Source organism: Aythya fuligula, chromosome 3 (genome assembly GCF_009819795.1).
Source record: "Aythya fuligula isolate bAytFul2 chromosome 3, bAytFul2.pri, whole genome shotgun sequence".
Lineage (NCBI taxonomy): Eukaryota > Metazoa > Chordata > Aves > Anseriformes > Anatidae > Aythya > Aythya fuligula.
Genome location: NC_045561.1, coordinates 9,046,606 through 9,070,021, shown reverse-complemented (window position 1 = coordinate 9,070,021; position 23,416 = coordinate 9,046,606). Strand labels below are relative to the sequence as shown.

Below are 23,416 nucleotides of genomic sequence, written 5' to 3'. Positions count from 1 at the left end.
TGACATTCAAATATTATTTTGTATCTTAATGTGTTCCTACATCGTAGCTGAATGGAAAGTTAAACACTAAGATTTAAAATCCTTGCTGTACTACAATATCCACAGCAACAAAAATTAAAACTTTATGGGGGTACAGTCACTTTGAACTTAAATCATACAGAAACATACAGAACTTAAGAGGAAACCACAACTACCATAACATGAATTCCAAAAGACAGTAGACATATATGCTGGTATTTTTCCTCAAATGCCTTGGAGCCAGAGAAGATCGCAATGCACGCTCACTTAATATTTATGTGGATTCGGTCAGCAAAGGAGTGACCATGTAGCTGAAGAGATTCACAACCAGACCTTCCCAAAAATTATTTGATTATTTGAGTATATCTTCTATATGTTTTATAGAAGAAAACATATTTAAGACGAATATAGAACACATTCTATTCATAAGCAGTTCTCTTTTGGTGTGGAGTGTAAGGGATTCCACAGCTGAGCTCTGGCACAGAAAGAGTCCTTAAAATTATGCAAATTATACACAAATAAGAGATTACTTGACAGAAGAAAAAAAGAGAAGAACCACATTTAGCCTGGAAGCATGCAACTGCATTTCCTATTAAGGACGGAAAGAGGCATAACAAACATCTCATGAATCTAAACATGTCTGAGAAGAGATGTGTTGGGTTGTGTGTGTTGTTTGCTTTTTTCTTTTTTTTGCATCCAGAACACACATTCACTACCCGTATGTCCCCATAACACACAAGTCTTCTTACTTCTTTAAAAAAGTTCATACACTTGCTTTATAAGTAGAGTAGCAGAAGAGAGCCTTAACATCTTCCCCAATGTCTACTTACAGCAAGTCAAAGTAGCAGAATAGGAACTGACAGGGAGGGAACAGTCAGGTCCCTAAACCTAAAAACCATGACTGAGATATTCTGCAAGAGAAACTTCTTTATTCTGCAAGAGCAACTTCTTTCACTGCAGCTGGGAATCAAAGAGAACGGTGCCACGTGGAAAATCTTGGATGGAACCCAACTGAAGTCTTCGAAAACCAGTGAAGACCAAAACAAGCAGTAAAAGCCTAGTGTATGTATACGAATATAAAAACGTATAGGATTTAACATTGGGGAAAACAGAATTTTGAAACAAGAAGAAACAGGAACCAGGGGATCCAGCTAGGCTGCTCTTAAGACACGAGGCCATGAAGAGGCAAGAAAGACACCAGACTGGAAGGCTGCAAATTAAAGGAGAAAAGTTGAATTAAAACCAGTGCACTTGTGCACATACACATACAAATACACAATCAGAACTACGTTAAAAGCCTATTCTGGGAACTTATATACTTGCTGAGGTGTTGGGACAAAGTTAATTTCTAGTGCAGGCCACTGAAATCAATCTGGCTAAAACAGCATAAAATACTTCTGAAAACTGGGAAGGAAATGGGAGTAGCTTTCTTCAGTTAATGAGGTATAATGTTTATAAGCAGTCTTACTATACATCTAGATGCACATGCTAAGCCATAATCAAGTTATCTACGTGAAGTAGCCTAGGAATTGTTTGGAGAGTAGAGAAAAAAGTGATTCAACTTCAGTTTAGTTTTTCTGTGAAATAGTTAATGCTAACAAGAAATGTTAGGAATACTTACCTATCCAGGACTGGAACTTGGATCTCTACAAAAAAAAAAAAAGAAAAATCTAATGAGCAGCAGTGCAAAGCATATGACTATTCAGTATTTGCTGTATTTGAATAGGGTATTTTAAAAAGTAGTTACCTGGTTTTGATATGCTGTGTTCACTTCCACAGGAGAATCCAAAAATCCACTAGATTTTCAAAAATGTTTTAATTCCCCTTTTTTGTTGAATAGAGGCTCAACCTACTCATGCCATGGCTGAGATTCCTGTTTACACACCTGTGAGCTGGACAAACACAAAGGTTTTCCAATGTACCAAAGACTTTTTCCTCATAGGTGAGTTTAATGATTTGGTCTTGGGAGCTGGCATTTTTCATTGCGTTTTGAAAAGCAGTAAAGAAATGTCCCTTATTTGTCTCCAGATGCAATCAGCATGTGTTCAGACAGCATGAAGTGAAACATAAGCCCTGAAACACAAGTGCTAAAATAGGTTGAATATTTTCTTGCTGTTGAATGACAGATAGGTGGTGGGTAAGATTAAGGCCTACAACAACACCCACCTTAATGACTTAAAACAAGCAGGCAAGTAAGCACAGCTACAGAACTTCATGAAATATCAAATGAGCCCTTTAAGAAAAGGAAAAAAAATGGGTGCACATTGTTATTTGCATGGTTTTAATGCAGGGTTAAGATTTAACACCAGGCAGTATTCTACAGAATGCTGGAAAATATTAGATTCCGCACGCTAACAGAAAAGTTGACAGTTATCACATTTTATAATTGTAAACCTTATTCAGCAAATCGACACTGCACTGACTTTATTTGTAAAATTTTAAGATGATACCCATTTATAAAGACAAAAGTTATTGTAAAATCTCCAAACAGAGGCTGTCATTTATTCTCTGATGCAGCGATACTTGTAATGTGTAGCGTAAAAGGTTCTGACAAAACTCCAAGATTGCCAATTAAAAAAACACATTATTAGTACTTCCTGCCAGATATATATTTAGCATACCTCACATAAGCGAGTATCCTGTCATGTACACCATATTAGCACATTTAGAGATGAGTGACGCAGCCTCTTGAAGAAATGCAGCTCGTACAGCATCAACACTCCCCACCAGCTTTATTTGGCACCTACACCTAGTGTAAAATGTGCTTTCCCTAGCTGCATCTGGGGATTACTTCCACACTGCTCGAGTTTAACTCTTTTCTCTTGAGTTACGCGATTAAAACAAGTGGCTGGAAAACAACTGATATTTTCTAATCCTTTTTCTTTTGAAACAGTCCTGAGACCTTCTTGAACACCCTTAAATCCCTGCAAGTTCTTTCCTCATTAACCACCAGCAAAATCATGACTCCTAGACAAAATAATTACCTATCAAGGAACAGTCCTAACTAAGTCTAGTAACAAGAAAGCTGACCGAATTCTGAATGCTGCAGAAATATCAGTTCACTAAAGATGAATCAAAGCACACCACGGAAGCAATTTCAGAAGTTCGTATGACATGTAGTTTGCTCATTTAAGAAAAAAGTGAGCTTTGCAGTTATATTCTGTACTAATCTCTCTTCTTTTGGCAGCTCTGGCTTTTTACTGATTAAGGATAACCCAATGGCCTTTAGTCTTTATTTCTCCCATATATTATCCATTAAAAAATATATGTTTCTTGATTCCTTTCTTCAGCAACTATTTCAAATACTAATCATTCTCTCTTCTTGAGATCAGTTTTGTACATGTTCCTCCACGGCAGGCTAATTAAGGTCATTATGTTTATGAAAGCTTCATCTTACTGAAAGACAAAAAGCTGTGGACAAAAGAAAGTAGAACTGCACTTTACAAAATCAACAAAACTGTTCTACATTAGCAACATTTCTGGATCTGTTTGTATGCAACTTGTCTGCACATCTTTTTGTCAAATGTTCAAAGGGTGAAGTGTCAGCCTCCAAATACTTTTTTGCTTTTATAAAGTATTTTAAATGTCAGCAAGAGTCCTAAAAAGAAAGTCCTCAAAAAGTTAAGCTTGAGTGCCTACCAGTACAAACACCTGCAAGAGGTGAGAAGCTAGGTTGTTTCAAAGCTTCTGGTTCTACAGCCAGACAACAAATGAATTCACTGAAATGTCGAGTGGCTGATATTTAAGTACGTGCACAGGAGGAGCCGTCTGAGATCTGCTATTTCTTCTGCAAAGTACAAGTGCAATAGCTCATCCTTGCTGTGAATGGCCTTAAAACACACCGACTGCCTTGATACTGCAGTTGGCTGTTACGCCTAAGTACCAAAGCCTCCCACAGAAGTGTGTTCCTGCATTTTTTTGCTGCACAGGCACATCATGAGGTCTTGTCAGAATTGCTATATGATGAACTTCATCTGCTCCTGCATCTTCTAAATTACTATATTTTTTTTCACAAGAAAAAATGCAGCCTTCAAATGCAACAATTAACCAAGCCACATCACCTGGGAGTCAGAACTAAGGCTTAATCAACATAAATAATTTCAGTTATCAAATTATATAAAAAGCTGTTCTCCATCATCTACTACTAGTGAAGAGGAACAGAAATGCTAAGACAGCAGAGGCTTGTAGTCAGCATTTAAAGAACTATTCCTCCTTCACAAACAAGCAAAGCGCTTCTCTGTCTTTTCTCCTTATTCTCCATACCACCTAAATTAACAATTAATGAAAATTACTACCTCTTACAGAGAATTCTTCCTCCTCCAAGCTCATCTTCCACATATTGCTGTTTTCATAGCTTTAATGATGAATTTTCAGCTTGGTGAAGAATTTTTTTTTTTTTAAATGACCATTATTTAACATGTTACCTGAGTTTTGGCTGTCATATAGATTGGCACTGTATTCTCCATTAACAACCAACAAGCAAATTGGCAAGCTAATTTAAGACAAATGGTGTTTCTTACCAAGACTGCAAAAACTTTTGCCTGAGAAGAACATGCCACACATCCACATCTGTTTAAATATTTATTAAAATAAGTTTCAGACAAAGCCCTAGAGGCTTCAAGACACACTAATATTCAAGTATCTGAATTCATGGTCAGAAAAACATGCAAGATCTCACCTTTTGTAATTTGTATATTTCATATGTGACTTATGAGAGCAATGAAAACCTACAAGGATCTTACCACAGCACAGAGGAAAGACACGCCCAAAGTTTCTGTAGACACCCCAACAAATCAGAGAAGTATGGCTTAGAACAAGACAAGCAGGAATAAGGTACAACTGGAAAAAGCAGCAAGAACATCACCCACCCCACTCAAAAACCACAAATATATACTTCTTGTTTAAATCCAATGGATGAGGGTTTGTGTTTTGTTTTGTTTTTAAACAAGTTACTCAACATACAGAAGTTGTGCCTTAGCCTGAGTGGAGCCTGTAATACCAGAAAGACCAACAAGTCAAGAAAAAGATCTTACTGATCTTCTTTACGAGTTTGCTTGTGATAATGTCATAGATAAGACTGCCAGCAAATTCAGCATTTGTGTTTGGTAATTAAGCCACCTTTTAAGCTTTTCATTGCAGCCATTAAGAGTAAAAAAAAAAAAAAAGTCTACTTAAAATTGGGATATCACAGCATAGTTACCGGAAAACAATGACTAAAATTAAGAGCTGATAATACGGCAGACTAACTGCCAAAATGTAGACATTAACATTTAACATAGCTCGGTCGTTGCTACACAGTACTTGCTTCATATAAAAGCAACGTACTTGCTTTCCATAGAAGTCCACCAGGCAGAGCCCAAACACAAGCTCAGAATTAGCAGCTCTCCGGCACTTCTCCAAAAATATTGAACAAATAAATCTACCCCAAGGTCCTTTTAGAACAATAAGAATTTTGAGTTTGATGTTGTGATGCAAAAGTTAAGACAAGAAATCAAACATCTTAAAAATATACACGAAAGTTGGAGCAACTCAAGAGCAGTGAGCTTCACTGTTTACTCCAAACTCTCAACCTCATTCTTGAGATTCTGACCCACAGAAAGAGTTAAAGAAATGCATAAAAATGCCTGGCACCTGCCCTAGTAAGTTCCCAAAATAAAGTATCACCTAGTGGTACTGCACTGGCAATCCTACATTATTTTTCCAGGCCATCCACAAATCCTGTTACTCTTCTGAGGGGCAACTTACGGAACTAAAACACTACCCTCAACTCATGGAACTAAAACACTAGGACAGAAATTCAGGATGCATTACTTCCAAGCTGAACCCAACTCAGAACATGCCTCGTGTTCTGCAAGAATTTGTATCTTCAGAGCCTCAGCTCTGCTTACACCCCTCATTTTTGTGCTCAAAGCTGTGGAAGAATCCCTCCGCTATTTCATGGCCAGCCCCTTCTCCATCCAGAAGTCCAATATAGCACCTGGAAGTTGGCAACGATCTCATTTCTCTTCTGGCATTTGGACTGTCAGATCCGGCCTCCACGTTACACTTCGGTGTGAGCATTTAGATTATCCACAGGCGCAACAGAAGGGATTAAGCAGCAAGGAAGTACAAGCAAGGAATTCTTACAGGGTATCCAGACAAGCAGGAAATTACAGAAAATAAACTTAGGGAGGAGGAAAAAAAGGCAAGAAAGAAAATCACAAAAGCAGCAGTATTGGTACCCAGTACGTAGCACAGACCCCCAATGTGACAGTAAAGCACCCTGGCATTCATCTGATACTTAAGAGTTGTGCTTTCCTGCTCTCCTCCGGGTAAAATTCCAAATTTTAAAAAAATTAATCATTATTAACAAAAGCTAGAGTTACCATCAATATTGAATTCACAGAATGGTATTGGTCATGGAAGAAACAGAACATAGTCTTTACCAAAAAGATTTTGCAAGATTTTGTTAGCAAATATATATATATATTTTTTTAAAACAGACTAGTGTCCGCCATTTGTTTCTTATTCTTTAGTAAACCAGAAATAAAAGTCTACAGAACTTACATCTACAGAAATGAACTATGAAGTTACGTATTGATCAAAAGTCTCTGTACCACGAAGTTCCTATGAAAAGTCATAAAAGGGAAAGTCTCCTAGGGATACAGAGATAAGGAATGGATTTAAAACCAATCAAGTTTTAGGATGTTCCCTAAGTGTTAAAAAAACAAAAACCAGACTTCAGTCATTTGCTTTTAAGTTCCTCCAACAAGTGCTTTTGGGATACATTTGCTTTCCCAACTATGACTGCTGCCTATTAGGAAAATAGCACGAGAAATAGAAGTTACAGAAAGGCTGTTTGTTCTAGTACAAAAGTTTATTTTATTTAGGAATTTCTCTAATGATTCCCATCTCTTTGACTCAGCTACAACCCAAGTTCTTGAAGCTTCTCATGTTGAGGACACTAAACCAAATGCATCCCACAATAAAGAAAAACAGAAACTGAAAACTGCCGTCACATAATGCTCACATCTTCATGCAGAAAAGTAAGTATTTTTCAACTCTAAATTTGCCAAAGTACCGCTAATGTGCTCTCCTCTACTTTTTACTCAAACAGAAATATTCTCCAAATATTGATTCTACAATAGTTGACGAAACTGTTACATATATTTTTAAGGGCCGAGATAAGAACTGAATTGTTAAATGCCTTAGACAGTAACATCTCTCCCTCACACGCACCTTGAATCTAAAAGAGAAAAAACAGGCATTTCATTTGGGATTAAAAAAAAAAAAATAAATGATTATTCTCTTGCATTTGCTACAGGCTCCACTCTGAGACCACAGCATCAACTGTGACCTCTCAAATACCCACTGACAACCATAACCATCGTTCCTTGTAGCTGCGGTATTACTTCACTCAATACTTTCAGTTTAGCTGCTTGAATTCTGATAAACCTCTGAACTTCCTGCTCTCAGTTTTTAATCATCTTAATACAACTGAAACAATTACAAAGTTCCAAGAGCCAGGTCTCACAGCTGTTGCTAACTCAGCATCTCATCTGAGCACTGACCAACAGCAAACATCAAGAAAAACCGTAGGAGCATTTTGCAGTCAAAAATGGGCACTGCTAGGAAAAAATGCAGCTTGTTTCGAGTTACCTTTGGAAGATTTCAGGTTTAAAATGTGTTATCTACAAAAAAGCCAGAATTCATTAATCCTGCCTCTAAAGAAAACACTCTGACCTTCAGTACCAAAGGAATTCAAAAAAGATTAATACCTAATTCTTGAACATGGCATTTAAATTGCAGACATCAGAGATAATGAACCAAGGCAAAGGGGATTGCTGGATTTGGGATTACTGTAGGGATCAAGTCAGGTTAAAGCTGTTACAGTATTCTGGCATTGTTGTTCTTTGCACAGATGCAAAAAGAGGTGTTACAGTTCACTTGGACGCATTTAAAAAATTAGTATTATGAAAAACTTATTTTTGACACCTTTTTTTTTTTAATTTGATTTGTTCACGATGAAACAGGTGATGATTCTTTAGAAGATTGTCCTCTTGCTTGTACATCAGGTTCCTCCACACACCCCCTCACTCCAAGGTGCAGCAGGCCAGGAAGACGGCTCAGGTCTCAGGGTAAGGCCGCAGTTTACTTCTCAGCCACCACCAGCCGTGGCTGTGCTCGGGCTCTGCCAGTCATTTCAAGGGAAGCCACTTGTCCTCTGGCTGGCAGTTGGCCAGTCACTTCTGCTATGCTTTAAATCCTACACTGCCCAGGGGTCTCCTCCAAAATGAGGTATTAATGGCTTAAGGCCATCACAGGCAAGTAGCTATTCTAGGATACCACAGGGAAGCCCTAGACCAATGAAGCAAGAAGTGAACCCGATATTCGAGAGAGCTGCTGCTGCCAAAACCTCGACCAGACAGGAAAACTGAAAGAATCAAGAGCAGAGTTGAAGTTCAACCTTTAACTTTAACATGCCCTCTTGCTTTATTAGTGTCAAAGGGAAGATAGAAAAACAAAGCATATATGTATTAAAATTTAAAAAAAAGTGTTTTTTTTTTTTTCTTTGAATTTGAAGTGTTCAGGACCAAAAAAGCAATCGAAAATCTGTGCAGTTACAGCAGGGACTACGATTTATATTCATATAAACATCACAGCTTTTAAAATCTAAATATAATTACAACTGCACAGCTTTCAGAAAAAGATCTAAGCTTTCATGATCTTAAAAGTTAAAATAATCGTATCTACACATGCACATACAACACTCATCTGCAGATAATCTAAAGGTGCCTCCAAGAAAAAAACCTGTCACCTAAGACATACCAATTTATAAGGACTCAGCAGAAATGCCAGTGAACAGTTCACAAAACCACTGAAGCAGAAAGCACGATCAGTGACAGAACAGTTCTACTGCAAAGTCCTTTTCCTAAGCCTGCAGGTGAAAATGATCCATCAGGTCTGAGGGTACAGTCAGCATCAGTAACACCAGTTATTGTGTCTACCCCCGCATGTATTCTTATGCAGGTTTACATAAAAACCTAAAAAGGTAACTGGGTTGCTTTAAACTTAATATAACTGAACTGTTGTATCTTTGACATGTTTAAGTCTTCTGGTCTACCCGAAGAACTTCCTGGAAGCATTTACAAGAAGTCTAGCAGGGAGATGATTAACAGCACTGGAGACAAACATACTGCTGTGTTTAAAACAAGGTATGGTACAATCCTGCCTCTACCTTACATTAAGAAAAGAAACAAATAATCCTTGTTACTTGAAGATGAAAACCCGATATGCATGAGTAATCAAACTCCCGTACAGAACAAGATCTGTCATTGCAGAAACCTACCTAAGTACCACGACCTGTAAATGAATCTTGAGAGAAACATACTGACAGGAACATGAGTGGTAACTTTAAGAGCTATGAGACAATTTCACTTTTGGCAGTTTCCAGCTACTGCTCTTCAGAGGCAACAACCCAGTCTGCTTTGCAATCACTGCAGAGTTAGCATTTCTAAAGCTTGCATCAGTCTCAAAAAAAAAAATCTCAAAAGCCTGTAATTTTCAGTACATAAATAATGAATCCTCCAAAAGCCAAGGACAGGACATTTTCCCAGAAAGATGCTGAAGCAACTCAACCTTTTGTAGGGGAACAATAAGGTTCTGTCGTCGCTACATCAAAGTTCTGATGCAATTTAGAGTTCACATTAGGAAGTCTTTGGAGTAAGACAGGTTGGTCCTCCATAGCTACTGGATAAGGCATAAGAAGTTTACGAGATGCCAATTTAATTGCTCTGATTACATTAACATATTGGTTGCACCCATAAAACTTCTTACAAGGTTTACTGGGAACAGCGGAGACCTTCCAGGCACTCAAGTTCAAGCCCCAGATCCAGAAGAGCTTGGCAGATTGTCCCTGGTTCTCCCCAGTTGACCACTATACAAGCCACGAGGAGGCTTGAAAACTCTTGGCAAACAGAGGCAATTGCTAGTGGCAAGCCAGATGTGCTCTCAAAAACAGTAATGATTTCTCACAAGTTACAACTTCTGTTTTCAAACCACAAAATAAATCAGATTTGCACTGTCCAAAAATTGTTAATTGTATTCCAAACTGATACTCTAGATGAGGATATACACCCACATTCCGAAGCCTGGCTCTAACCACTCTTTCAGACACATTCACCATAACATCTTGAGAGAGGGTCCAAAAAAGACAGCACCAAAACAGCACCTCACTCTAGAAGATAGAAGAAATTATCAAAGTCGGAAAAAAAAACAACCTAGTGATAGATAACTGTGCTAACAATCCTTTCTGTTTAGGAATGCTATCACAGAAACATAGGAAACAAACACACAATGCTCTTTACTGAAATTTACTCAATGACCACAGCAGCCTTCTTCAGGGACTTAAAAGATAAACGCAAGGGACTTGCCCCACCAACCCACTCTAAGACACTGCCCTTACACAAGGATACCTTGTGCTACATGCCAGGGAAAACAAAAGCAAGACCCCACTGCCAAACCAGAAAAGTTGTAATCCAAGTACAAAGCCAGGTAAAAGACACAGAGAAGCCTACAAGGAAACAGACGTATCAATGACACGTTTTAAAACTACATAGATCTTTATGAACAACAAAGTTGTGCTGAAGAGTTTTATAGAGCATCTCAAGGAAGGCATTTATTTGTTTATTTAAAGTTGGCAGAAGCTTGTAATTAACATCATGGGAGAAAGCAAAATACCTGACTGAAGACCACAAGTGACTGAAGTATCACAGGATTTTCACAGTTAATGGTGAAGAAATGACAGTAAGGCACCAAATATGTCAAAAAAAAAATCCCTTCCAAAGCAAGTACAACTTATACTTCATAGGATAATATATAACAAAAAAGAAAAACAAAGCATAGCACATTGATCTTGTTCTTAGGGAAATTAGTGGATATAAATTGGCCATTAATAGGGATTTATAATCTTCTTTGGTTTAAAGCTTTGACTTAGAAAAAGGAATGTTTTTCTCTTCATTGGTGATTACGAACACAGGAAAATCAAGAAACTGCAAACAGTAAATTGCATGCGCTTGTGTGACAGAATAACAACTTCCAATTTGGAAAAAATAAGTAACCTGTACAGCAAAGGAAACAAGACTTGATTCAACATTAGGCCAAAGTATACAAGCATCACTGAAAAATTGGACAGACTAGGATAGAAGTCACAATTTCAGCTAGTAATAAAAAACAGATTGCACTTAAGCTATTATCTAGCATCTTACAGCCTGTCAAATGATGAAACAAAACTGAAGAGTCAAAACACCTGCTTTGCAGGTAAAATATTTAGTAGGTACTTAAAGCTCTGTCAGCTTCTCCCTTTCTCTGTAAACATCTGGAAACAAAGGTTTTTGTACAAAGTAACCTCCCAGAAAACTGACAATGTTCGAGACTTCCTCTCCAACACGAAGTCTTAAAAGAGTGGTCCAACAAAACTGAGGATTAATCACTGGCTGACCTACATAGAAAATAGGAACAGAAGAGTTACTTTTTATAAAGATATTAATTTGACCTAAAGCCATATTGAACTATAATTTGCTTTATAGAGATGCTCTCATGAGGCTGCTTTCAATTATGCCAATTTAATTCTCAGCACTTCCAGGTACTATAAAAACAAGAAAAAGCCAGGGAGCTTTAGCAAACAGCTCCTCAAGAACAATCTGAACAAAAACTCGGCCAAGTTAACTGGTATTTCAATACCTCCCTCCAAATTTACCAGAAATAGTTAAAAAAAGAAACAAAAAAAAGAAACAAAAAAAATAAAATGTTTTATTGCCTATAGTACTTCTAACCAAACTCTTGTCACAGGATCAATGAGAGCTGTACAAGCAGGTTTTTTATCCTCTGATCCTCTGAATTGTTTTTAAACGTGCTCTAGTATGTCGTGGAAATCACTGTTATTTGTTACTATGTTTGGAAATTTAAACTTATTTTTGGAATAATTTTGAAAAAGCTGTAGCTAAGCATTTTCAGTATCTGTAGAACCAAAAATTCTACCTCTTAAAAATATGACTTGTGACAATACAAAAAAAAGTGAGCACAGTTAACGGTGGTCCAGTCTTCTGAAGTTTCTGAACTACCTTAGTTTGCTTGTACCAAAGTCAGATATTAACACAAAGCCATAACTCTAAGCATGCAGCAAGAAAACTGCTAATCATTAGATCACTTTCACTAATACTCAAAGCTACAAGCATTAGGAAGGAGTAATAATACTTCTCTTTGCAGAGGATTTTCCAAAAGCAGAAAGTGAGCTATAGCAGTCAGAAAACTCCCAGGAGAGAAAACAAATCTTCCTGACTTTGGCAAGAAAAGGCTACAGTCCTGCTTGTGACTAATCAGATCTATCTGAGGTACGTACGAGACTGAGGCAAATATGAAAGATGAGAACCTAGTTGGAAATTAAGTGGAGCATGTTATCCTCTGACAGCAGACAAACATATAAATTAACTTATTTGTTCCCAAAACAAAGTTCTCTTGCCATAAACACTTATCTGAACTGTGCAACTGAAGACGGGAGACTGGTATCAGAAAATCAGCTATAAAGGCTTCGTTTTTTGTGTGTGGTTTAGACATAACATATTATTGTACTGCTGCAAGTTGTATTTGGAGAGCAAAAAAATAGCAAAGATACATTCTATAACAAACAAAAATAACAGATTTTTCTACATCTTGCAATAGCGCACTGCTTGGTATTAAAGGCTCTACTTTGTATTGCGGTTTAATGTAACTCCCTGTTCAAGTAACTAGGTTATAAATGCTGAAAAACAACGTGACCAATGTATCTGTCTACCAACAGATCACTTCAAGTTTTTAGATTTCAAGAGTTTATCCAGTACTGTGTTGACTGCAAAAGTTAAAGCTATGGAACCAGTTGCACAGATACGCTGAAATGGATCTGAGAGGGCCTAGAAGAAAAAGAAAGCTGATGCAACTCTACAGCATAGCACAGCCTAGTAACAGTTTAAAAGAGGCAAGTGTCCTTGAGCAGGGAGGTTTAAGTGCAAATTTGAGAGAATCATCAATTCACAAAGGCTATGGCACAAGAACTTCAAAGTTTCAGGAAAGTCACACAGGTCAATGCACAGTACTTAATCAATGGTAGCGAACAAGCACAGAACAAGCTGCAGAAATAGATGCTGTCATCAGCCGTCCTTGTTTAAGCAGCTTACAAAGAGTTTGATACCACACTTAGAGTGAAAAATGGAAGTCTGAGTTTGAAACGAGATGAGAGTCTTGTGGGTGGCCAGAAGGAGAGAGAGAAAATGGAAAGTGCACATCAAAAGAAGATAAGAGAAAGTAGACAACTAATAGAACGTCCTTCACGATCTGTCACAAAAAGGGCTGAAGAACATTACAAAGAACTGAGTAAAGGACATGCATCTGAGAACAGAAAAGAAACAGGATTTGATTCATGAACTGACAAGAAAAGAAACCAAGGAGGCAAAGACACAGAATTGGGCAAGATGCGCAAACCAAAGGAGAGCCAGACTGTGCTGAAGAAGAACAGTTGCTCATATACAATATCTGAAAAAGACTGTATTCCAGTATTCCTGTCTCTAATAGTTAAAACTCATCTTAATACTTAGCTCTTCCTTCCAAAAAGAAAATAACTTCATCAGAACTTACAGCTGTCAGATACTGAGACATTTTAACAAGCTCTGGTTTGGTTTATGACATTCACGGATGCATGAAGAATTAATTCAGTAAAGAATAAAGATGAGTCATGGTTTGAAAACAGGCCCTACCAAGACAGTGATCCAATACAGAGGAATCAAAACCAGTATAATTAAAATAACAAGAATTTAACAAAACATTAAATAGGTCTTTGGGCGCATTACCATCTCACCTTCTAAGGGAATCTGCAGAATTTCTAGTACTGCTGCTCCAGCAAATTAAGAATTTATTTTCTGAAAAAGATGCATTGCGTATTTCCAAAGTCTTACAATTATGATTATTAGTCTTTCAGATCAAAGGAATGCAAACTGAAAAATAGTAAGACACAAGAACACCACACTACTTTCAATTAAGGTTTTCACAGCTAAGGAACACTTCAAAGCCTGACACAGTTTTTGTTGTTTGACCCGAATGATGGATGAAATACTGATTTTTTCGTATCATAATGGAGAGGTGATATCCATTCAAGAGTTAGTTATGTGATATAATATTTGAGCACAATTAGAAGGAATATTTTAGGTTATGTTCCTCAGGGCAGTGACTGACTTGTTTCACGTTTTTATACAAGGAAATGCAAATATTTACCATTCAGTAGCAAATACAGACATGTAGCACCTTTACTACAAGCTAATAAAATGAGGGTACTCAACAGATTGGATGAGAATTCAAACCGTGTTTTGGTAGTTTATAAACAATGATGGATATGTCAGATGTTTGAAGAATTATCCACAAGTCTAAATTACTTTTAGCTTGCATTTTTGTAATGATTCATAGCACCTGGTAAAGAAAAGATTCCTTCAACCTCTCTGAAATCAAAGCCCATTAATTGTAACTAGCAGTAAGATTAAAAACAGCCGTCCCAAAAAAGATTTGTAAACATTAAGTTGTAAACGCACATAAAAGCAAGCATGAAAGTACGCACAAAGCAGCATTAAAAATTTACTGCTATTTATAGGGTCCACAGTCTCCCAAAATAAGCCAAGTAGACGCACCCCTGCAGAGCCCCAGTGACTTCCAGTAATAATTACCAGTTGCTCTGGAGGCTCACAATCAAGAATCTAGTCATCCTAGTCCAAAGCACAGCACAAATAATTGCATCCATCCCCCGAAGACTGACACAACTGTGCACGCATACACAATTTACCCACAGAACCACAAACTACTGTCTTTCTGCTGCTTCCCATCTTCTCTCTTCTAGGCTATGCTTTCTGAAGTTTACTGCTTGCAAGCCTTAATGGAGGCATGTGATAAAACACTTCTAATTTTAAAATGAGTGTTTTCAGTGCTGTTTGAGAGATGTTGGGAAACATGGATTAATTGACTTTACAAAACAAACAACAGCACAGATGTTAAACAATACCCCTGAGAAAGAACCCAGAATAAAGCCACTGCTAAAAATCTCTTGCTCAGACCAACTCTTCCAAATTCTTCTGGAATCTTTAATATTAGGAAAACAATCCAGCGCTGCCACTATATACAACACTGACATTTTAAAAAACATCATCTGCTACATCCTGTCAATTTTAGTCCCTTTTACTCAGATGACCTTTTGCTTTCTCATCAGTAAAGGGAATCTGACCACCTTCAAGCTAACTCAGGCCTCTCAAAAGAAAGCTTTTCACAGCTGAGCTCCGGCAACTCAGTTTTAACATGAGAACTGCACTCTAATGTTCACGACTACAGAAGATTTAACTTACTAAACTTTCAAGTTTTATAAATTACTTTTGTCATTAACTTGATTTTTCAATACACTGTATGAAATATAACAACATCCCATGCAAATGCTTTAATCCGTTTCATTATTAGAAGAATCAAACTTCGTGTTCTGAGTAAAACACTTTGCCTTCCCAAGCAGGGAAAACTGCTGGCACTATAAACCCTAATCCATATAAGGAACAGATTTTTATCAGATACCCCTGTCTAATACAGTGATTGGAGTGCCAATATAATCAACTGAAGTCAATCATAGAAATCAAGTCTATTTAATTCACATGGCTTTTTTCTTTTTGCTGTTTAAAATTTAACAGGCTACATATAATCAAGCTTTGATCTGTGAAATCTGCAAAGTGTCCTTCCAGCGTTACCAACAAAACTGACCCATTACTGCTCAGACACCAAGGTGTTAAGCTTGTTAGGCAGTGACCCAATACTGAATTAAAGTTCCCCAAGGGAACATCACTACACACTGAAAGTTTCATTACAACACTGAAAAAGCTGTTCAGTCATCATGCCTACCAAGTATGAGGAGTTATTCTTTGTAAATTCAAGGGGCTGAAGTTGTATCATGCAGTTTGTTTCAACCCCACGGAATTTGTTTCCAAAATGTTCCTTTTGAAGTTCTCTCTGCTAACCACAGTATCATTGAGCTGAGGGACTTCAGGTGACTTGTGTCAGCTTCAGTGATGCTATTCAAAACCTATCCAGTCAGCAGTGGAACAACAGTTGTTCTGGCTTTTACTACCTATTATGAAGAAAACAAAACACCTGATAAATGCAGAGAAGCTGTTCACAAGACGACATATGAAAAGACGTAAGAAGACAGAAAAGGTACAAATACTGTAGCAGAGGTTTTCCTTCCCAAGGTTTCCAGCTACTTAAAATAAACAGTAAGAAGCCTCTGTATTTGTCATAGACATATTGAAGGAAGAAAGGATCATCTTTAAAAGCTGGGGAACTAAGATCATATTCTTGTGCACATCACAGCTGAATTCCACTTTTCCAGTAGCCTGGTTTCTTTCCAGAAACACATTATCCCTGGTTTTCATTTCTGGGCTTTTTATCTGTTTTCCTATCCCATCCCACCCCTTCACCCCTTCCATCCCCATGCTCCCCCAAACTCTCTCTGAAGTTCTTCAGCTAAAACTGTGGGAAGCCGTTTGTTAATTCCTACTTTAACTAACTTTGGCAATGATATAAAGTGCTCGTGAACTTCAAGCTGGCTACATAAGCTTTTCAAAATAGACACAATATCAGCTTACTGGGGGAGTTCCGGTTCTTTGCCTTAACAGTTTGCTTAAAAATGTCCATCAACACAGACTTCACAAATATTCACCTGAGTATTAGCTGCCATAACCTGTTTACAGCTTGGAAGCCAAGATTTTCATTGGCACTTCCTGAGCAATGCTGTTCTTTAATCCAAAGCATCTAAATGACTTCTGAGACTTCTTAACATAGGTAAGAATTACTATTTCTATAACTGGGGGCTGTTCACTACTTGTGGAATAGAGTATCAATAGCAGGCTCAACCAGTTGTGAAATCACAAGCAAGCCAGATACAGTCTCCAGCCTCTTTGCAGCACCTATGTAGTTTTCTCAAGCAGTTATAATAAAAAAAGTGCTTGTGGCTCTGCTAGGTACAATCTAAAAGCAACACGAAACATTTTTATGGCCTTCCTGTATGTGCAAGAGGCCTAATAAAGTTCGGCACCAAACTAAAATTTTCTAGTTATGCATTTTGAAAGCTATTTTAAATGTCACCAATATTTTTCCCAATTTGTTTAAAAGAACTTTCACCCCCGAAGTGACTTCACTTGAAAGATGTGGGTTTTATTCTTAAAAAGACCCGAACACCCCCTCCACCTCCCACTCTAAACACTGCACAGACTTTCGCCATTCAACTTGTATATAACATCTGAACAGGAAGACAAGCCACAGTTTAACTCTGGTTAAACTTATCTTGATATTCAGAATTACTAAGGAAATAAGGTTTCACATGGTGACCAAAAGAATCTAGTTACATTGTATGTCAGAGCAGTATATAATGCTTCTAGCCCGGTACTTAAATCATTATGAAATTGTGAATGTCAAGTCATTTAAGCTCACTGAGAATTAATCTAGGGAAACATCAGTGAAAATGTCCCCAGAATACTTGAACTCATATACTAAAATATCTATCTATGCCAGATTAAAAGATGTTGGTCCATATCCAAGTCTGTCCCTCTTCATTCACCACAGCAAAGCAATCTTTGCAGCAGATCTTTTCTCAAACAGCTGGTGTTAAGATTACTTTAGGCCATGGACATCTAGGCAACTGAATAGCTTCCACTGGATATAAAAGGTGCATTTCCAAGTCTAATCTCTAAAAGAAAATGGCTAACACAAGGTTACAAAGACACTTGAAGCATATGACCAAAATTTCAGGTACAGTGAATGCCAAATGCCTTAAACCAACCGGACAACGTACTGCAAGATTCCTCAGGACTGCACGCAAACCAATCCACCAGCCCCAAGACTTCAACTTCTGAGCAGTTCATTTGATTTAGACTTAGCATTTTTTTCAGAACTACAAACACATTATCCACTTCCCAGATCACATATTACTGTTAACTTCTAAATGACAAGAAGGGCCTTGGATAAGTTATTACCCGGCTGTTACCTCAACCTTTTGCATTTGTAGAACAAGGGCAATATTTACCAGCTTCGTGACAGCACTGCAAGATAAGCTCTTACGGTCTTTGGGAAAGAAAGAACATGTGTAAGTAATTTATACAATCAAGTCAGCCAATAAAATTCTTACAGTTTCCAGAAGTAAGGAGTTCCAACTTTTTTTCTGTTTTAATTACCAGACTTACACGCAAGTAAAACAAGATACTTATTTTCTTGCGATACGCTGCACAGAAGGTTCCAGCTGCTTACCCTTTAAGTGCAAGCACTTTTCCCTCCTCTCTTCTGATGTAGATCCATGCCTCTCATCATCCCTTTCCCATCACTCCAATCTTTACTCCCCCATCCTTCCAGTACTTGCTCCTCCAGAAGCAGAGGAGTTTGATCGTGACAAGGCCTTTGTACAGTAGCACCTTCCCTATTTCTGCTTATGATTCTGGGAAAGAACAAGCATGTAGGAAGCACGGGAACAAACAGCTCCCTTTGCCTCTGTGGTCCTTCTGTAAGGAACACACAGGAATAATCAAGTTTAGGAGGAGAAGAAAAAAATGTAAGCCAGATGAAAGAAAAGATGGAAAAATAGGGAGATGTGCTGCTAAACGAATTGGCTGGTTAACAACAAGTAACAGTGCAGCATAATTTTTCCCCCTATTAGCAATTTACAAAAGATACTACCCAGAGCAGGGAGAACAGGCTTGGGAGGAAAAAGAAGGGGCAAGAAAATCAAGAGCAAACGGCTTTCAAGAAATCATACATTATCTCAAATTACAAAAAAAAAAAAAAAAGTCTTTCATGAACACAACTTTTGGTCACCATTTCCTATAACTAAATTAAGGTCTTAACAGCTTCATGCTCAGTCAAATCACCATTCAGACTTACAGTTTAGGAAAGGATACAATTTTCTTTAACAAAACTTCAAGAATCACAGGCCGTAAAAAAAAGGGTAGAAAAGGAATTCTTTTTCCAGCAGGGAAATCAAAGTAATGTAGAAAAATCTCACGCAAGTGCAACTTACGAATTACAGTAGCAGAACACTATAAAGCATACCTACAGCTAAAAAATCTCTTCTGTCTATGATGCTGCCAGATAGGTACTGCTGTAATACCCAACTAGAGGAAAGCTGCAAAATCTTCACTGCTAGATTAATTTTCTTTTTCTTAACAGCACGTATTATTACAGCAACAAAAATTCATAAATATTTCTTAGTCTGGCTACACCTCAGCAACTTTTTGTATGTCTACATGACATAAAAAATGAAGAAACGATGAGGCAGAAGCAGACTGAACAACAGTTTAGCATTAAAATGCACATACCTGCCTTATTTGTTTCCCCAGAAATACCAGATTACTGACACTGCCTGTTCCTGCAGCACCGATGGGCAAAAGGCAGCCCCATCTTTAACATACCAATAAAAATCCTAATTTATGTGTTATTCATCTCACTCCCTTAAAGCATTAGTGCTAGGTCTGGTACCTTAGAAGATGAATAAAGCTCCTGAGGCATGCCCATCACACATCATTTTCCCTTAAACTACTCCATTTTCCCTCCTAGGGAGTATTTAAAGATTTAAATCTTAGATTTAAAAGTTAGCACCTTGCACCACAGAAAGACAGAATTCCACTTTGATTCCACTGGAATATTATAATTATTTTTTAAAAGTCTCTTTCCTCCTCAATCAACAGTCTCTTCCTTAGCAGATCACAAAGCTAAGTGAACTCAAATATTCCAATCAGCCTCAAAAGGCAGCCCCTGAACATTTACTGCCACAACAAATTCCTCTGTTTATTGAAGTGGCTTAAATAAGCCTACCACATACTTTTTTCTTAAGACCTACACGTGAGTTTCCCATCTTGAATCCTAGACTATTATTCTACCTGTGGTAGTAGACCACCAGCAAGTCCAACACAACAGAGGGATTGCTTGATGGCCTCTCTGTTCCTACCATTCATGTCTGTACTCAGGCACAGATAGAATGATTACAAAACTCAAACGACTATCCAAATGCTTGTAATGATAGCAGTCAAATTGCGATTTGGCAGCAGAGTAGCTGTTTTTTCTTCAAGAACTTATTTAGTACCTTTACTGATAAGTAGTAAAGAAAGACTCAACTTGGTCTTCTGGTGTATTTTTGTTTGTTTCATTTCAGAAAAATAAGAGTTTTGGTGGTTCTTGGATTCCATAAATTAAAAACCCTGTTCTAGATCAGCCTGTGAATGAATCGCTTCATCTGGAGAAAATGCTCAAGTGCCAGAAGCACCACTACTCAAGTGAGTCACAACTTCGAAGAAGAGTCTAGCACCAGCAGTGTCCAAATTTAAACTGGTCTCCTCAATTTTCCAAAGACTCTCTCGGCTTGCTAAAAAGATGTGTGCGTTATGTAACATGGTTTGGGTGACTTCAGTGCATTTGTCTTTTCCGTCCTACAAGTATAAAGCTCAAGAGCTAGATACGAACGAGGACCTACGAGAATACAGATGGTCCCAACAAAACATTTAACCAAATCCAAGATTGTTTATTAACATCTGCGCTATTTACCTTTTTCTAGTAAGTCTTGCTATGAGTAGTATTTTCTAAGCCAACTCTGACATAAACAGCTCATCTGTATTACTTCTAGAATTATGTAATGCATCATATTATACTCTCTGCTTGATAGGTTATTATTTTAGAACTGGCTATCCCAAAACATCCAGAGCTATGTTCTTTTACTTACTAGATGTTTATCTTAAGCTACCTACTATGAACACAACAATATGTTCACCTCTTGTTCTTCACTAGAACTCTCAGCTCCCTGGTCCTGCAAGAACACAAAAGAAAAGTTACTCCAAACTGCAAAAAAGGGCTGCTCTATTGTAATTAACAGTTGAAACAAGATCTACTCTATTTTGTCATTAAAAGTGAACTCCTTCAGTGCAAACATCCACAGGTAACAACAGTAGAAAGAATGGCAACTTAATATGTATTTGAAAGAAGAAACAAACCATCATTTAACTGTTTACTTTTAGCATGATTTTTACAAGGTACCTAAGATCAGGTGCTGTCAAACAATGTACTGATACAGCTGTGGTCAAAACCTTCCACTTGTTGTTACTGCTTACTGTAGCAATGAAACAGCTTTACTGGTGGAGATAACATTCAGAACACCTTTTTCACGCATCTATATTTACACGTGGTAATTGATCATATAGAAACACTGTTCAAGAAGTCAAAGTAATAACCAGCATGGTTATGCCAGCAAAAGATGCTAATGTAGCTTCGGCTGAGGCAAAACAAAAGGAAAAAAATAAAATTAATGATATATGAAAGTTAGTTTCGTTACAGGTCACCGATACACACATGGACATCACCATCGAGTAACATTTTCTTTCCTTTCATGCATGTCGGCATGTCTCATCAGACAACTCTTCGAGAGCAGAATTTTCACAAAAGACCCAACTAATTGCAGTACGAACCCAACCACTGTGTAGCACATTATCACCATTCATCTGTATATTCACAGCAGTACTAGCATTGCTGCAACTATGGCATAATTTCTAATCATAACTTTTTTTTTCCAAGGCGCAATCTCACTGATTCTTGCTCTCAGAATACAAACCTTCTTTTCTCAGCCTTATATTATTCTAAGAGTGTGTAAAGGCATTCGTTAAATACATTGCTTTAGTCCACAACTGAAAATAAACCCAACCTCTGCATGTTTCAAAATATTTATTCAAATGCACATCTAAAAGACATTGAAGCGTACGTGCAAAGAGTATGCCACATCAGTTTTGGTTATAGTTTTATTTTTTAAAAGCAGAGGCTGCAACCCCCTGCTTAAAAAGAAAAGGAAACCCATTTCTGGCTCCTAGGCCCTGTGAGGTCTCATGTGAAATGGTGATAAACAGCTGGCTTCGCTCTTTAAGAGGTCAGAATGGAAAAGCTTAAACCATCTGTATTTCTCCAGTTATAAAAACCCAAAATATTGCCAGAGTCTTCCTGAAGCCAGGGTACCGGATAATTTAGGCTAGGATAGATGTTTATTAAAAAAAAGGGCGTTGATTTCTTGGCAGTGGTGGCAAGCAGGAGACACCCCTAGTGTCGACGTAAAATACTACAGGACTCCATACTGTATCTCTGGATTAATTTTACGGCAGTAAAAGGGAAATTTAAATCGCCATGATTATTATTAACAATAATAATAATAAAAATAAGAACAGCAGAGCAGCTCAACACACACACACACAGGAACACCCTATATTTCCCTCACCCGCAGGCTCCCAACACCCCCTGCCTCTCGCATTTTTAAGCTAAAAAAAAAAAATAAATCCCCGTGGACATTATAAAATCGCCCGGCTCCTGCCATGGGCTACGTGCTCCGGGAGCTCTCCGCCCTCCACACGAGCAGCAAAACGCCGCCGCAGCAACGAGGGGGCGGCCTCGGGGGCTGCAGCAGCACCCCCACAGCACCCCGGGGGCTGAGGGGAGACCCGGGGTGGGTGGCGGTGGCGGTGAGGGGAAAGGGAGAGGGACCCCGGGGCTGAGGGGGGCTGAGGGAAGGGCTGAGCCCCACAGCGGGGGCGAGGCGGCGGCTGTGGGCGGCGGCGGGGGGGCCGCGCCCGCCCCCGGGGAAGGAGGGAGGGGAGGAAGGGGGAAGCCCGGCGGAGGACGTGGATGGCTCGGGGGCGGAGGAGCCGGCTCGGAGGCAGGGCAGCGGCCGCCGTCGCCCCCCTTTATCCCCCCCTCTTCCCCGACCGCCGCCCCCCTCACACGCAGCCTGGAATATTCCGCCGGGGCGGCAGCGGGGGGCTCGGCTCCTCACCATGGCGGCGGCTGGGCGTCAGGCGCTGCTTCCCCCCCCCTGCGGTCGCGAATCCGCCGAGCCCCGGCCTCACTGTCAGCCTGTTCGGCGTCGCCGCCGGGCCCGCTGCCGGCTCCCGCTGCCCCCTCACTGCGGCAGCGGCTGGCGCTGACCCGCAACGGCGGCGCAGGGAGAGGAGCGGAGCGGAGAAGAGAGAGGAGAGGAGAGAGGAGGGAGAGCGAGGGCGGGGGCGAGCGGCGCTGAGGCTCGGCGGCGGGGGCGGCGCCTCCCACATCCGGGCACCGCGCCGGGGAGCGGGGAACGGGGAACGGGGCGGGGCGCCGACATGGCGGCCGCGGCGGGAGGGGAGCACAAAATGGCGGCCGGGCTGAGAGGGCGGGGAGGTGCTGCGCTGGGTTCTCCCCTCCCCGCAAATAAAATAAATAAAATGAAGTTAAATGTATCTGTTACCTACATACACACACATAAATGAAAAGCTGGTAGTGGGGAGTCCCAAGTGAAAGGTTGCCACACTGTAAGGAAGCT

At 39.1% G+C, this 23,416-nt stretch overlaps 1 protein-coding gene across 1 annotated transcript in view; it reads right to left on the bottom strand.

Annotated features, from left to right (window-relative positions):
* Nucleotides 1-23,103, bottom strand: part of PPP3R1 (protein phosphatase 3 regulatory subunit B, alpha) — a 36,077-nt gene extending 12,974 nt beyond the window's left edge. Inside the window, exon 1 of the mRNA XM_032184332.1 lies at nt 22,892-23,103. Within this exon, the coding sequence (XP_032040223.1) occupies nt 22,892-22,894 (3 nt within the window). The 5' untranslated portion in view covers nt 22,895-23,103. The remainder of the gene's footprint in view (nt 1-22,891) is intronic.
* Nucleotides 23,104-23,416: the final 313 nt, after the last annotated feature.